Genomic DNA, 16,783 nt, shown 5'->3' on the forward strand with positions numbered 1-16,783 from the left:
TCCCTCCTCCTCCTCCTCCTCCTCCTCCTCCTCCTCCTCCTCCTCCTCCTCGTCCTCCACCTCCTCCTCCCCTCCCTCCCTCCCCACCAGCAGGCTCCCTCCTCCTCCCTTCCGGTCTCTTCCTTTAACTACCCGCCCCCCCCAGCCCCCAGCACTAGTCTCTCTCCACCCCCCCCACCCCAACCTTTTACACACCCCTCAGCCCAGCCCCTTCCCCGCAAAGGAAACTGTGGAGTCCCTTTGCAAAACTGAAAGGCTCCAAAGAACATGGGAGGGGACTGGGGTCTTGACTAAAAATCAAGAACCACAATACAATTATTTTATTTTTACAGCCAGAGGAATAGTCTTAGCTGTTTTTTCTCCAAGAGGGGGAAAAAAATAATCCTAAAGAAAGCAATACAAATCTGACTAAAGCCATCATCAAATAAAGTGCACAAAAGCAGTGGAAGCAAATCTCCAGCCTCTCCCCACCCCCTCCCAAATTAACACAAACTCTCCACTCCTCCCTAACAACTCCTAAGGTCCTGGCCAGTTTGAAGCAGGCCTACCAACTATAATAATAAAAATAGTAACTAACACCATTGAACAATAATAAGCATTTCATAACAAGCATTCATTCAGTGTTCATTCTGTGTCAGGCACTATGCTAAGTGCTTTGCATAAATTATCTCATTTTTTTTCCCCTCCCAACTGCCTAGAAGGTAGGTATTGACATTTAAATTTTCCAGATTAAGAATATGAGGCTCAAAGAGGTTGTGACCTTTCCAAGTCCCTATAGCCACTAAGTGGCAGAGCTGAGAATAGAATTCAGGCCTGATCTGACAGCCCAAGCTCTAAGGTACATAAAAAGAGAAACCAATTTTTTTCCAATACCATAACCAACCCCAGGACTTAACTCAATAGAGAAGGGCTGCCATGGCTATCAACTGAGTTCCCCTCCCTCAAGGGAGAGATCCACCCACCTACACAGAATAAAGACCCTGACTTTTCAGTCTAATACTGTTTCTAGACCTTTTTGCTTACCTTCCCGGGTGGGGGTGGGAGTGCCATTGATTAAGGTCAAAGATGAGCTAGTGTCCAGGGAATCCCCCATACCACACACAGCTCTTCTCCTGGGGGTAGTTATCTTGAAACCACCCTCACTTCAACTCAAAATGGGGACAGGGGCAATAGGACACTTGGCAATGCAGCAGGTGGGAAAGTAAAAAGACTGCTGGGAGGCTCTTTCAAGGGGGGAGGGAGCATGGAGGGAAAGCTCTTCTGTACCAATCTAGGGAAAAGTGACCCAGGGTTCTCTTAGTCCAGCAAAGGGGCAAAGTCTTAGGGACACACCAAACTCGTCCCCCTCCCCCTCACAAAACTCCAGGCCAGGGTTTCCCACCTGCAGGATGCTACGGCCAAGGGAAGGGAGAGGTGAAAAAGATGGCACGGGGCTGGAATTGGACTCGGGGCAGAGGTGGGGGGGCCGGAATGGAAAGGGGAGGAGGCCTCATTGCCTGGCAACAATCCCGGGGCACGTGCACTGGTGACATCATCCCAGGCCACCTCTAACACAGACCTTTGACCCCTAGGGGCGGAGAGGGGCCGCTAGCTAAGCTTCCTGGGAAATAGCCTTAGGAATTCTGGGAACCCAAAAAGGAAAGGAAAGGAAAGGAAGGAACCCAGGCGTCCTACCTTTATCTCTTTTACCCTCAATGCGGCTCCAATCGCAGAGACTCGGGCCTCTCGGCTCCTCCTCTCCTCCTCCAGCCCTGACCTCCCAACCCACATTTCTGACGGAGTCCCGACACGCCTCTCAAAGCTACTATGCCTTCTCTCTCCTGGGCGAGATCTCGGGTGGGGGCGGGAGGTGGGACGGGGGCACTGGGTCCCGCAGGGCTCCGTCTCCCATCTGTGGGACCCCCTCACCCGTGTCCCAGCCGGCTGCCAGCCGGAATCTGTCTGGGTCCCCAACTCTCCTGCCCCTCCCCGCGCTGTTCCAGGGCGGAGTCTGTGGAGTTGAAACCAGGACACGGCAAGAGGAAGAGTTATATAACCGGGAGAAGCCGAGAAGGACGAGTGGAGATCGGGACAGACAGCCCGAAAGGAGCCGAGGGAGGTGCAAAGAGCACCAGGGCGAGTGGAGAAGAGACGTTAGGGATGGAAAGGACTTTGGTGCACACCAAAGAGGAGGAATTCACGCGAAGAAGGGGTGTGATGGCCCGGGAAGAGTCACCTGGGCGGTCCGGGGCTTCCCCGCGGCGCCCTATCCCGCCAGCAACAGCAGCTGGGCCCGAGCAAGTGAAACTTCGGGAAGGGGCGCTGGTACCCGTTCCGTCCCTCTTGAGGAGGCAACCTAAGCCAGAGACCGGGAAGGCAGCGGCGGAGCATATGGGCCGGAAACCACAGCTCCGCCCAGCCCACCTGGGAGAGTGGGGCGTCAGCTGAAGGGTTGCTGGGGAACAGGTAGCCAGCCCCTCCCACGGAAGGCTAGGCATTGATGGTTCGAGACCCCGCGGAAGAGGGCAGAAGGACCCAGACGTCTGGGTCCCGAGGGGCTGAGGAGCGCAGCTCCGGACTAGTTTGCAAACACAGACTCCAGATGGGGGGGGGGAGCGGCGAGCGCCGATTCGCTGCGCAGGCGCAGGGGGAGTACTCGGGCGCGTGCGGCAGAGGGGGGAGTGGGCGAGAGCGTGTGGGAGTGCACGTGCGGGTCCCAGGCAGCTACCCCCTCCTTTCCTCCACCTCTTCCCCTCCCCTCTCCCTCTTGTCGCTCTATAATGCCTCCTCCACATAGGCTACCAGGGCCTGATGTCAGGGGCGTCCGCTAGAGCGGATTGGGCGGATGCGAGAGTTCGGGAATCCGGCTCCTGATTCTAGCTCTCCAGTTACTCTGGCAACAGGGCAAGCAACCCCCGGGAGCTAAGGGGAGAGGAGCTCAGCGCCGCGCCTGGGTCCCGCCTCCCTCCTGATGACCGCCGAGTGCAATTCGGTGGCAGCGCAGCTTGCTGCCTCCCCTCCTTCCTCCCCGGGCTCTCCTTGTCCTGAGAACCAGGCATCCTGCCCTCTACCTTCCCCACAGTCTCCCAGCCCCCCCACTCTAGCCGACTCCCACCCTAAGTCACAGCCACAAGCCACAGCAGACAGGAAGCGAATCTGCGTTGCTTAGTAACCAACCCGCGTGCCCCCTCCCCACTATTTACCCCAACCTGGGGAGGCGGAGACTGAGTGCCCAGCCCCCTCCCCATCCCAGGCCCTTCGCCCTCCCGCCCACAATTTCCTGTGAGGGGGCCGAGATGACAGGAAGTCAAATGAGCGTCTCAGCTCACCTTTCCCTCAGGCCCGGGCGAGGGGCTTCGGCGGCTTTTACGGCCCCCACCCCCACCCTGTTCCCCTCAGCTCCGGCTGTGGCGTCTCGCCCTCGCCATCTCGTGGCTACCTCGGGAAGGTTCAGCACAGAGAAGGGGCCGAGCCTGGCGAGGGCTAGAACAGGAGACGGCAAGGTGGGGGCAGAACGAGAGATGAGGAGACTATCGGCGTGAGGCCGAGTGAAGGGAGGCGAGGTGAGGCAGAATGGATGGGAGCGAAGGCTACGGCTGGGAGGCCATCAGGGCTCCTGGTGTGAGAGTCAGGGCTGAGGCTACACACCTCACCAGTGGGAGACTTGAAGTGGCCCCAAGACCGGAGACACATCCCTGTCTGACCACAGCAGACCTCAACGGGCCATTGCACTGACCTATCTGCAAACTCTGACCTGTAGTTCTGCCCTTCAGTTAGGGACTGCCCCGCCCCGCCCTAGTGTCAGGAAGGGGAATCCCAGCCCGAGAGGGACTGGGAGTCTTTTCAGGCCCCTCTCGACATCCGGAACCCAAGACATCTGCCTCCCGGCTCTCCCCCCACCCCCCACGCCCAGCTCTTTTCTAGGAGACCCGGATGGCCTGCGCCCCAGTCTTCTTCCCAGTGCCTTTGCTGAGACCCAAACGTCCATCCCCAACTCTACCCCTCTGACGACTCAGGCGTCCCGCCCCCCTAAGCGGAGATGGTTTCCCTCTTTCCACATGCCCTCGCGACTCCCCGTTACCTGATTCTGGGGTGTCCCAGGTGTTCAGGCTCCCCAAGGTCTCCCAGGGGGTCGAGCGGCCCCCCCCTCTCCCAGGCCGGGGCTGGGGGGGCCGCTCCGCCCCGTGGCGCAGTTGGATTTTCCAACACAAACACCGCCCCCCCTCCCCAGCCCCGCCCCCCTCTCATGGTCCCGCCCCTCCTCGCTCCGAAGTCCCCTCTCCGGCTCCGCCCCGCCTTCTGCCGGTCCCGCTCGCCTCAGCGCCGGTACCGAGTAGGATGCCGAATGCGGGGTGCAGGGTTCAGGGTGCAACGCACGGGGTCCAGCCCGGATCCCTGCCTGACAAACCCCTATTCCATTTGGATCACGCGCCCTTCCAAAGTAAGCCCCGCCCCACCTACTCAAGTGCTGACCCCGAGATTTGGCCACACCCTCTTTAGGCCCCACCGCCCTGCCCATTCGTCCAAGGCCACGCCTCCCTTCCTCTCAAGGCCTCCCGCTTCCCTCCCTCCATTCCCCGTCTAGTTGCCTCTCACAGCAGTTCCGGTCCACTGTAAGGCCCCGTGCTTCCTGCCCAAACCCTCTCCATCCCATTGAGAGACTTAGGGGTTGTGGTCGCGGGTGTTTTATTGCACTGAGCTCCAATACATTTCTTTCTCCTTTATGGCTCCAGGGCCCCATCACACGACAAATTCAGCCAAGGTCAGGCGTGAGTGAGGTCCAGCTTCCGTCCTAGGTGCATTATCAGCCTTGATTCTTAAAAGTCCCCAGCGCTCTCTCAAGAGGGGAAGAAAAGGAGGCCTTCTCAGTTGTCCAGGCTCATGAGTAGGGCAGTGCCTCTCTTGATCCAATGATCAGATGTCATGGTCCCACACCGGAGGTCTATGCCAATGACAAAGGAGGCTCGGTCTGAGCTGCCTGCCCGGTTGGAGTAGTAATAGCAGGGACAGGAGTACATGCCTGAGGGAAAGGAGAGAAGGAGTCAGACCCCTGGAGCCTCTGGGAGAGCAGGGCAGGAGCAGCTGTGGGGCAGGGATGGAGCAGAGGATGGATGAGGATCCAAACTAGGGATGGGACAGGCAGGTCTGAGGGAGCTGTCTCACCTTTGGCGCTCTTCTTGCGGCTTTCTGCAGGCCGGAAGTGGATCGTGGGCATGAGGCAGACAAGCTGCATGGGCTCTGCCTCCACCAAGCATGAGTTCTTTCTATCCCAACCAGCGCCCTCCAGATACAGGCCCCGAACCCAGACACCATCCTGGGGAGAGATGGGGGCAGGTTTGGGAGGAAGTCTAGACCCTCAGTTGCCAGCACCCCTGACCTGCCACCTCTCTCCTCCCTTCTCAACCAATTAATTCCCACCTTTGTTCCTAGCACCCTTTCCTGCCAGACCTCACTCAGAGCCTTTGCTCAGAGCCCCAAGCACATCTGGTTCACACCTTGGGTGGGTACACTAGGTTGCTGTCGTCTACAGTGGAAACGATAAACTCCCAAGAGAGGCTGTCCACTGAAATCTGGGGATTGAAGGTGAGAATAAGAGAGGACTGCCAAAGAGGAGAGCAAATACCTGTCCCCAGCATCTCTCCCCCATGACACTTTCCACATTGCTCACATTGTTTTGGCGAGCTGAAGACTGCAGCACAGCAGTGAGGAAGCCAGTGGGAAAGGTGAAGCCAGATAGCCAGAAGATCACAGGAGGCCGGGCACGGCCGGCCCACAGCTCAAACTGTTCCACACGCATGGCTAAGTCCCGGGTCCATGCAGCCAATGGCTTTTGTGAGGGATATGCCTGAAGGAGGAAGCAGTGTATGTGTGTTCATTCATTTATTCATGCATTCAAATCCTTATTTCGAGGACCCAGAGCAGATATGAGAAGAATATGTGGTGTCAGCCCCTGTTCCCCAACTGTAGTTGGGCAAAGCTCTCTAAAAGCCAACTCCCAGGAAAGAAGTATAAAATGACAACTATTTATTAGCAACATAGCAACGGTAATATTACCCAGTTACCATTAATGAAGCACCTACTAAGTGTTATGCACAGTATTGGGAATCCCTGAAGTAGCCTTAGAGAGGTAACTTGTCCCGAGTTAGTTCCTAAGTTAATAACTTGTACAAAGTCAGGCAGTGAATGGAAGAGCCAGGTTTCAACTTTGAACCTATATGCTCCAAAGCTGAGGCTCACTCTGTCTTGCTATCTGCCTCCTTAGAACCAGGAGAGAGCTCATTATTGGAGTAAGATCAACAGTGATGTAATCTTGCCTTTCCCCAGAGTGGAGGGACATGGGCATCAAAGATGCAATTGAAAATCTCTTCCAGGCTTGTAGACATGACAATGAGGCCCTGGATGCCTTTTTCTAGGTCCGTCAGTGAGAACCTGAGCAGGATAAGGTGGAGGGTTAGAGATGGGATCAGCCTGGGAAAGCCATACTAGGCGGGAGGTGAAGTCCTTTCCTCTTGCTCCTTCCCCACCTTCCGCATACCCCCACTCCATCTTACAGGATGGTCTCCATAAGCTTGTTGTATCTCTGGATCTCCTGCAGGAGGACCACGTTGAGGGGGGAGGGGTCCATAGCTAGCAGTTTCCGGGTCCCCTCGTAGTCGATCATTTCAGGGATCTTCTGTTTGACATCAGCAGCCAACTCAAGGACCTGACAAGGCAGGCGCTGTCAGTGTAGACCTCTCTTCCTCATTGCTTTCCCTCCCCCAGGTGTCTATCTGTTCTTACCTTCTCTTCCCGACTCTGGCCTCCAGCCTTGGTGGGTGTAATCTGGGGTTGCAGGGAAAGCAGAGTCTCAAAGAGAGTTCGTGCCTCAGTGATCTGGGAGGCCACATCTGCATTGGGGTGCTGGCCAAAGGCCTCAGGGGGGTCCATGCCGGGCAACATGCTGATGTACTCCTTGTAAGAGGCCAGGCTGCCATCCTTGGGGATGAAATAAGTCTCCAATACTGACAACCTGGGGAGCCATAGCATAATTATCACCACACTGTGGGGACTCTGGGGCTTCAATGCCAGGCCAAGACCTCAGTCCCTGCACACATCCCATTCATCCCAACTCCCTGCTCTTGCTCCCCCTCCCACAAGCTCAGCCTTCTCCCAATCTCATATTTTCTCCTCAAATACTTCCCCTACCCCCAGTGCTGCCACCTGGTCTCTTTGTGTCCTCTGGCCCCCTGCTGAGTGCCACCTCCTCCTCACCGGTAGGAGGGGGTTGATAGAGACTGATCACAGAAATAGTCATTGATGTAGGTGGTGAGCAGGCGCCGGTCCCAGTCGTCCGTGACATGCCCACCATAGTTGACGCCAGCAATGAGGTACTTGAGCGCATCCCAGGGTGTCTCCTCATACTCATCCAGATAGAAACTCAGCAAGTTCTCTGACACCTGTGTATGGTCCCAGCCCGAGCCCCCGGCCCCACACACAGTTATGGCAGAAACTCTTCCAATGGGGCTTTAACACAGGCTTTCTGTTAGCAGATATTCTCGCAGGGGAGCTATGGGGCAGGAAGTGTAAGGAGAGAGGGCTGGGATAAGGGACCCTCGGTTAGCACAAACCTCAAAGTCAGAGTCATTGAAGCCATAGACAATGTTCCAGCCAAGCTGCAGGAACTTTTTGCGTTCCAGTAACACAGAGTGGAAGAAGCAGAGGGCAAACAGCAGCTTCTTATACTTGGCAGGTTTGGAGCAGCGGGAAAACTGTGGTTCTGTCATCAGTTGGTAAAGACGTGTCATGTTGGCCTTTAGGCCCTGCGAACCATGAAGTACAGAGATGGAGTGACATGCATCATGCTCAGCCCTACCACCAGCACCACTGTGTACAGTTGTGGCGGTTGCTCACTGCACAAGGGTACTGGCTGAAAGGTGAGTGGAGGCTGAAATCCAGCGCTTGATCTGCATGCTGAGATGTGCACTCATTCACAGGGCTGGGTGCCTTTCTCTAGTTCACACACAGGCACTGTACAGGCTAGTGGCAGCCCTACCATCCTGTCCCCCCACTTTTGATCTTCTCAGCCACAATGTTTTCAATGGTGGCTAGGCCAACTCAATTTGGGAGTGCCAGAAAACATGAACAAAGATGAAGACATATACATGCAACTATTAATGAACAAGAATGTACACTACTACGTGCAAAGGTTCAGTATAGATTAAAAGGCCCATAGTATATCATCAAGGAGGAACTATGTGATTGGATTTATCAGGCTCATAAACAAGTTGGGATTTGGGCTAAGTCTTACAAATGGGAAGGAGATGACTAGGCTGAGAGGAGGGCCTTGGTTTCCTGGCGATGGAAAGAATTGAAGGAATAAAGGCACAAAAGGGAGAATAAGTGAGAAGATGAGTCTAACTGAAGTCGAGTGCAAGTGCTCAGGTTGGGTCAGAAGGGCCATGAACAGATGGAGATGCAATAAGAATAGCAGTTTGAGCCATTTGGACTTGATTCACCAGGCCTCATGGATCCACTTTCTGTGCTATGTTGAAACAGTGTTTTAAGAAGACTCATCTATGACGGACAGAATGGAGTAGTGAGAAAACTGAAGTAAGAATGCTGGATAGATCAGTAACAAAAAGAAAATATGATTTTTAAAAATGCCATTATAATATCATCAAAATATGTAAAGCATCTAGGAATGAATCTAATAAAAATGTACAAATCTTTATAGAGAAAATTACAAAACTTTATTGAAATAAAGAATAAAATGGAGAGACATACTATAATCACGGATTGGGAAGCTCAATAGCCTAAAGATGTTGATTTCTCCCAAATTGATCAATAGAATTTTTTTGTGGAACTTGAAAATCTAATTCCAAAATTTATGTTGGAGAATAAAAGGCCATGAATAGCCTGAAGAAGAATTAGGTAAAGAGATTTGCCTTACCAGCTATCAAGAATTATTATAGAGCTATACAGTAATTAGGACAGTGTATATTGACCCACAGGATAAACAACTTTTGACAATGAACAGAATAAAGGGTCCAGAAACCCATATATATAAATATATATATATATATGAAAACAGGATTAAGGCTGAGAACTGCGGATCAGGAGGGTAATTGTGGGCTACTCAGTAATGGTTCTGAGACAGTTGGTTATCCATGTGGAAAAAAATAAAATTAGACCTCTACCTCATTCCACACTCACAAAAATCAATTTCAAGTGATTAAAAACCTAAATGTAGAAGTCAAATTATAAGATTTTTTTGAAGCAAGTATAAGAGAGTTACTTTACAATCCTGGAGTAAGCAAAGATTTCTTTTTTGTGTGTGTGAGGAAGGTCAGCCCTGAGCTAACATCTGTCAATCCTCCTCTTTTTGCTGAGGAAGACCGGCCCTGAGCTAACATCCATGCCCATCTTCCTCCACTTTATATGGGATGCCGCCACAGCATGGCTTGCCAAGCGGTGCGTGGGTGCGCCCGGGATCCGAACCGGCGAACCCTGTGCTGCCACAGCCAAGCGTGCGCACTTAACCACTTGCACCACCGGGCCAGCCCCAAGCAAAGATTTCTTAAACAAGACATAGGAGTACAAACCGTAAAAAAGAAGATGACTAAATCCAACCTCAAAAAACTTAAAAAGTTCTATTCACAAAAAAAAAAAAAAAAAACAGAGAAAAGAGAAAAGACAACAAAATAACACATAATTGACAAAAGATTAGGATCTGGAATATATGAAGAACTACAAAACACGAAGAACAGCATGAATGAATGTCAAGCACATAATATTGAATGAAAAAAGCAAGTCGCAGAGGAATATGTATGTATACAATGTGGTTCCATTAGCCATATAAACTTTTGTGTTAAAATTATAAAGTAAAGAAAGTGACAAACATAACATTCAGAATAGTGGCTTCTTCTGAGTAGGGAGGGAAGGCAGTGAGATTGGGGAGAAGTGCACCAAGACTTCAAAGAAAATGGTAATCTTCTTTCTTACACAGGATGATGGGTATACAGGTGTTTATTCTTGATCCTTTATATCTTGCATATATTTTATAAATATTGTTTTGTGTCTACTTAATATTTAATTTTTTAAAAAAGACTGGATGGCAGGCAGTGATCCAAGAATATACTCCAGGACTATACCCCAAACTGACAACGGGCAGGGGGGCTGTGATTAACGGGACTTTCTTATTTGAAGTAAAACTCATGAACCACTGTCCCCTTGACTATTTGGGCTGACTTTTTATATCCTGAGGCAAAAACTGGCCTCTTGGGCCGGCCCCGTGGCTTAGCGGTTAAGTGCGCGCGCTCCGCTCCTGGCGGCCCGGGTTCGGATCCAGGGCGCGCACCGACGCACCGCTTCTCCCGCCATGCTGAGGCCGGGTCCCACATACAGCAACTAGAAGGATGTGCAGCTGTGACATACAACTATCTACTGGGGCTTTGGGGGGAAAATAAATAAATAAATAAAATCTTTAAAAAAAAAAAAAAACCGGCCTCTTTCACAGGACAACAAAATCGTAATACCTGATCTAAAATGGATCCTGTGCTGGGGGAAAAATTTATAAAGGACATGATTGATTGGAATACAGAATATATTTAGATTAAAATATTCTGTTGACTTATTGAATTTGGCAACTGCACAGCAGTTATATAAGAGAATATCCTTATTCTTAGGATTGAGCCCTTTACACTGAAATGCACTGAAGCATTTAGCAGTAAATGGCCATGATACATGCAATTTACTGTCAAATGGTTCAGAAAAAGTGTGTGTGTTCAAAGAGAGAGAGAAACAGAGAGAGAGATCAAGTGATAAGACAAGTGGGGCAAAATGTTAACAATACTTGAATCTGGGTAACATATATATGGGTGTTCTTTGTACTATTCTTTTTTTTTTTGACTCCCAAAGCCCCAGTAGATAGTTGTATGTCATAGTTGCACATCCTTCTAGTTGCCGCATGTGGGACGCGGCCTCAGCATGGCCGGAGAAGCGGTGCGTCGGTGCGCGTCCAGGATCCGAACCCGGGCCGCCAGCAGCAGAGCGAGAGCGCCTAACCGCAAAGCCACGGGGCCAGCCCTGTACTATTCTTATTCTTACAACTTTTCTGTAAGTTTAAAATGATTTCCAAATAAATATTAAAAAATACGGACTCTTTGTCAGTTTCCAAAAGAAATCCAGTTGTACCAAGTATGCCGTGAATGTTCTACTTTCCATGAAGGTTTGGCGGATTGCAGGGAGATTCTGCATCAGCAGCAAGCAGCATTTCACAGAAGCTCTCCTGGGCCGAGCCAGGATGGGGCCCTCTCCCCTCGGGACCTGCCCCATTGCAGAACCATCCTCTCTGATTCCTCTCTCCTCTTCCTAGGTTTCCCTCAGATTTATCATTGCCTCCCACTTTCATTATGCAGACTTAAGTAGCACCTACCTGTGCCCTTATACACTGCTACCCATCATAGGGTGCTCAATCGACAGAGGGCCCTCTAGCTACCAAGGCACACACTTCTCTTAGAAGACAAAAAAAGGTTCTTAAACAAAATGAATTAAGAAATGTTCTGTTACACTGGCGACACATTTCTGGACTGTTTGACATTTTTAAATGGGGGTACAGAATACTTTTGTTGGCAGAAAAAAATAAAGGTAAATAAAAATCAACTTTAAACATATATATATATTTTTAATTAGTGGCACCATTAACAAAAATGGGATGAGGAGATAATCTATGGTGGAGGAGCTGACGACTTGTTTTGAGAGTGTGGGATTTATGGTGCTGGCAGGCCAAGAAATGCTTTGTAACCAGATGGAATTCAGACCTGGAACTGAGTTTGATACTGGAGCCAGAAATGGGCATTGGAATTGAAATCAGGAAAAGGACAATTTCTCCATCAACTTGTGAAAGGAAGAAAAGCTGGAGGTCAAAGACTAAGTCTAGAGATACAACCACATGATAGGAGGAGAAAGAAACACAGAAGTAATAAAGGATGTGGCAAGAGACAGAGGGGGAACCAGGAGTGTGTGTCAGGGAAACCAGGAAAGGGGTGGTCAACTGTGTCAACTGCCTCAAGGCAGTCATGGAGGATTCAGAATGATGAAAGACATCCTTGCGTGTGTGCATTCAAATTGTCCAGGACTTATTTGTTGAGCACCTGCTACATACGGGTCCCTGTGCTAGTCACAGGATGAGCAAAACGGTGAGAGGAAAAAAAAAACATGGCTTCTGCCCTCATGGAGCTTACAGTCTAGAGAGCAAGATAGGCATGAATCAGGATCACACTAACACATGTAAAATTACTACAGTAAGAGCCGGAGAGAGTGGTAAATGTTTTATGAGGGCGGGTCACTGAAGTGTTGACTTGACATGGAGGTCAGAGGCTTCCTGAGGAAGTGATGACTGGGCTGAGACCTGATGAGGCAAAGGCGCGGGTGGGGAGGAAAGAAGGGAGAGCAGCATGTACAAAAGCCTTGGGGGCAGGAGAACACAGGGTCTACTGAGGAAGAACAAAAAAATAATTTTAAAATTAACAGTGTTGGTAGAGCAAAGAAAGTGAAGCAGAGTGGCAACCGAGGGAGCTGGAGAGGTGCCCACTGGGACACACAGGCCACGGCGATAAGGGTTTGATCTTGACTGAAAGCAATAAAAAGCTATTAATATAGTTTAAGCAGGGGGTAAGTGCATAGGATGTAGCGACATGATCAGATTTCAAAGGGTCAATATGATTGCATTCAATGGTGACCTTGTAATATTGGAGATACAAATTTCAATAGACTTGGAAGGAAAGAAGGAGAAAGAGTCTGGGAGTCCAGGAAGTGACATTAGAGAGAGAATGTAAGGAAATGTCAGGCGGCAGGAAGGTTCCATGGACTAGTTATATACTCTTTCTGTGCCTTAGTTGCCCATCAGTAAAATGGGGGTAAGAGTACTTACCTGATTGTCTGTGTGTGTGTGTGTGTGTGTGTGTGTTAAATGAATTATAAAGGTAAAGCATTTAGAACAATGCCCGGCACACAATAACACTCAAGAAATATGAGCTATTACTATCATGTTCTAAGAGTTTGGCACCTGGAGGAGAGAAAAGAGGTGGAATTTTTCAGAGGACAGTAGAATCACACAAGCCATGTTGTTGTGAAGGTTAAGCCCTCTCTCTGATGCTAGCAGGAGGAGAGGTAGACCAGATGGCACGGTTGATGCTGGCTATCTACAGTGGCCCATACCTTTGGTGGTTCTGTGGTCATCTTGATGCTGGCCTGCAAGATTGAGATAGGGAAGTCTGGGTGGGGGCTAGAGCTGAGCCAGAGGCGGAAGGAAGGGTGAGGATCCTCCACCTGCAGCTGTTCCACCAGTTTGTCCAGATTAGGCATCCAAGACAGTGACAGATGGCAGTTAGCCAGGAACACCCAATGTCCTGCAAAGAGATGCTGGATTCAGTGGGAACCATTCCCTAAGGCCTATCTGTCCTCACACTTTCCACCTGATTGTGTGAGTGTATGCGGGGCGGGGGGGAGCGTCCAAATGCTCAGGTCTGCCAATCCTAGAGCCTTCTGGAGAAGTGGGAGCCACAGTTACAATAGTGTGATTGAGGTTAGAGGTTCTGGAGAGTAGGGCCAGGGCCAAGGATAGGGGTAGAAGAACAAGATGGACACTGACCCTGAATCACACCCTCTCGGAGGAGCCGAGCAGCAATGGGGGCCTGGCCCTGGCCCAGGGACAGGGCGTGGAAGCGCTGCGCCATGCCTGTGTGCTCTGCCAGCTGGAGCAGGGCACTGGTGGGGTCCACACCGGGGGACAGGATGAATATGAGTGGGGTTCGTGGGGTTGAATCCTCCATCACCTGCCAGAAGCACAGGGTCTGGCCTCAGGCAGAAGGCCATGTCACACAAGTGGGAGAGAGAGATTGAGGAAATGGGTATGGTAGAATGGAACCAGGAGAGGAAGGCAGGAAGGACCCAGGGGTGGTGTGGGCAAGGAAACCAAGCCACTGACCAACTTCATGTTTAGCACAGGAGGCTCGATGAAGCGGGAGCCAAGGTTGGAGACGATGAAAGAGGTAACGCAGAATGCCACGCGGTCCTGGCGTAGGGAGCGGACGATGAGCATCCGTTGCATTTCATTGCAAGCATTCTCCCACTCACCTGGGGATGAGTTGAATAATCGCAGGGAGAGTGAGTCTGGAAGAGCTGGGAATCTAACCAAAGGGGCACCTGCAGGGAATGTTCTGCCAGGAGGCAGATACGCTGAGGCGAACTTGGGAGAGGAGATGAAGAAGAAAGGGAAGGGCAAGCACACGGGCTGAAGGGAGGGCAGGAGAGGGAGGCTCGGCTGCCTGGGCACCTGGCAGCATAGCCTTCTCCGGGGTGGCATTGGTATACCACAGGTGCCAGTCACGAGGATACTGCTCAAAGGAGTTCATGAGTCCGTGGAAGTTGGTCAGTTTGTCTAGCTCTGTGATGTTATCCCAGTAGGCATCTGCGAGCCAACTAGTGCATGGGTTATCCATTTGGCCCTCCCGATCCAGGACCTGAGGGGAAGGAGAGAGGAGAAAGGGATTGACCAGGAACACCTCAAAAGAATAATTATCTTTTTTTTTTTTTTATGGTGGGAGAACGAAAATGAGTCTTGCCTGAAACAGAATGAAGAGATGAATACAGGAATCCAAGGTGGATTGGAATTCACCTTTTTCAGGAAATAAAGTGGGGGTCTAGTTCTCTCAGACTGTGCAGATATCACAGTTCAAATTTAGGAAGCTGGTGCCCTCTCGTGGATGCCTGGTAATAATGTCTCCTACCCTAATGATTTCACTTGGGAGCCTCACTCTTCAGAGAAGCACAAACTGTTCATTTATTCACTTATTCTCTTTACCAAATATTAATTGTTCACCAACTATGTGTTTTAAGCACTTGGGACACACCACTGAACAAAACGGACGAATATCTCTGGCCTTGAGGAACTTATTTTCCAACATGGGAGGGCAGATAATGAACCAAAAACATAACAAATAAGCAAATTATCTAGTATGTTAAAGATGGCAGTGCCATGGAAAAATAAAATAAATTGAGGAGGATAAGGGAGATTGGCAGTGCTGGGGAGTAGTTTGAAGTATTAAACAAGAAAGTCAAGGAAGTGTCAGTGAGGTAAGGTTTGAATCAAGTCTTGAAGGAGGTGACAGAGAGAGCCAAGTGTACACCTGGGGGGTAGTCTTCCGGCAGAAGGAACAGCCAGTGCAAAGGCCCTAAGGTGGGACATGACTGCGCCAGCGAGGAGACCAGTGCATCTGGAGGATGGACCAAGGAGTCGGGCAGTGGGAAGTGACGTCAGTGATGGGGATTCTTTTTCAAAGAATCTCTCTGGTTGCTGTGTTGAGAGACTGGGGGTGGGGGAGGCTCTTGCTACAATCCAGATAGGAGGTGACGTGAAGGTGGCCAAAGGATGAAACTGTTGTCCAAGAAGGTGGGGGAGTGACCAGCCCAGGGAAACGTGGTGTGGTTGTCAGGCAGCTTTAAGGGCCCACTTGAGGTTCATGATCACGGATTTAAAGTGAGTCCAGTCAGTGTGGGTATGTTTTTCTCCAGCCACGTTCAGCTGCATGGGCCACACAGGGACAGACAGAGGGGAAGGAGAGCTGGATCCAACTGGAGTTAGATCCAGCAAATGCAACACAGAGTGGGGTGCGGGCAAAGGGTTGAGGGTACTTGTAAAGGAGAGAGTGTAATGGTGACCATGGAATTCAGGCTGAGAAAGTAGCAGCTTGAGAGACATAGAAAAAGCGGCAAGATCATGCCAATTGGTGGGTCACAGGTAAGAGTAATGTGGGCAAGGGGGCGCGTTGCAAGTCACTCCCCACAGCCCCAGGGAGCTTGTCATGTACTTGCTCCTGGCAGTTTTCCTCGGTTCATGCGCCGGAGCCTTGGGCCTTACCCTCTGGGCCTGGAGTCCTCGTCATACTTGCCCTCATCCCCAACCTTGACCACCCCACACCTGGATGCGCCCTCTGTCCAACTCACCACACCCCCACGGAGAAAGAAGTTGTACTCATCCATATTGAGCTTGCCAGAAGTCTCCAGGATTTTGGCACACATTTGAAAACTGAATAGCAGCTTGTGGCGCTCAAAAAGGGTGCGGCAGGTGTACCTGGGAGAAGGGGACAAGGAGGGAGGAGGAGGCAGATACTTAACACAAATGCTTCCTGAGTGAAGATCATGCTATCACAGAGCCTTACACAGAAGGACCTTAATCAGCATCTAATCCAAACCTCCTGTAAAGAGCCAAGCACTCAGGGACCTAGAGAGAGGATGTGATTTTTCCAGAGTTCACAGTAAAATCAGTCAGTCATTTCCATTTAAAAAAACACCCAACATTGTTATTATGTTAAGTGAAATAAGCCAGAAAGAGAAAGACAAACACCACGTGATTTCACTCGTATGTGGAATATAAACCAACACACAGGCAGAAAGAACTGTATTGTGGTTACCAGGGGCAAAGGGGGTGGGGGGGGGTGGGCACAAGAGGTGAAGGGAGACTTGTATATGGTGATCGACAAACAAAAATGTACAACCAAAATTTCACAATGTTATAAACTATTAAGACATCAATAAAAAAAAACCAACATTGACTGGACCCCTACTATGTGCTAGGTCCTACTATGTGCTAGGTCCTGAGGACACAAAGACGAATAAGCCACAGTCTCTGTCCTGGAGGAAGTCAGGTAGAGTGGGGAGGACAGACAGAGAGGTCATCAATTATGATATGAGGTGATGAATCGTATACAGGGGCGGCAGTGCTATCACAGGGCAGGGGCACCTGCCCTGCCTAGGGGACTCAGGG

The 16,783-nt window shown here is 50.5% G+C and overlaps 1 protein-coding gene across 1 annotated transcript in view; it reads right to left on the bottom strand.

The window, feature by feature from the left end:
* Positions 1-4,712: 4,712 nt before the first annotated feature.
* DNAH2 (dynein axonemal heavy chain 2) overlaps positions 4,713-16,783 on the bottom strand; it is a 96,487-nt gene continuing 84,416 nt past the window's right edge. The window contains exons 75-88 of the mRNA XM_058559803.1: positions 15,964-16,090; positions 14,294-14,480; positions 13,946-14,094; positions 13,610-13,793; positions 13,177-13,367; positions 7,587-7,778; positions 7,231-7,415; positions 6,760-6,988; positions 6,531-6,682; positions 6,294-6,408; positions 5,648-5,824; positions 5,475-5,549; positions 5,143-5,293; positions 4,713-4,999 (exon numbers count right to left, since the gene is read on the bottom strand). Coding sequence (XP_058415786.1) covers positions 4,845-4,999; positions 5,143-5,293; positions 5,475-5,549; positions 5,648-5,824; positions 6,294-6,408; positions 6,531-6,682; positions 6,760-6,988; positions 7,231-7,415; positions 7,587-7,778; positions 13,177-13,367; positions 13,610-13,793; positions 13,946-14,094; positions 14,294-14,480; positions 15,964-16,090 — 2,269 coding nt within the window. The 3' untranslated portion in view covers positions 4,713-4,844. The remainder of the gene's footprint in view (positions 5,000-5,142; positions 5,294-5,474; positions 5,550-5,647; positions 5,825-6,293; positions 6,409-6,530; positions 6,683-6,759; positions 6,989-7,230; positions 7,416-7,586; positions 7,779-13,176; positions 13,368-13,609; positions 13,794-13,945; positions 14,095-14,293; positions 14,481-15,963; positions 16,091-16,783) is intronic.

Source organism: Diceros bicornis, chromosome 18 (assembly GCF_020826845.1).
Source record: "Diceros bicornis minor isolate mBicDic1 chromosome 18, mDicBic1.mat.cur, whole genome shotgun sequence".
Taxonomy (NCBI): domain Eukaryota; kingdom Metazoa; phylum Chordata; class Mammalia; order Perissodactyla; family Rhinocerotidae; genus Diceros; species Diceros bicornis.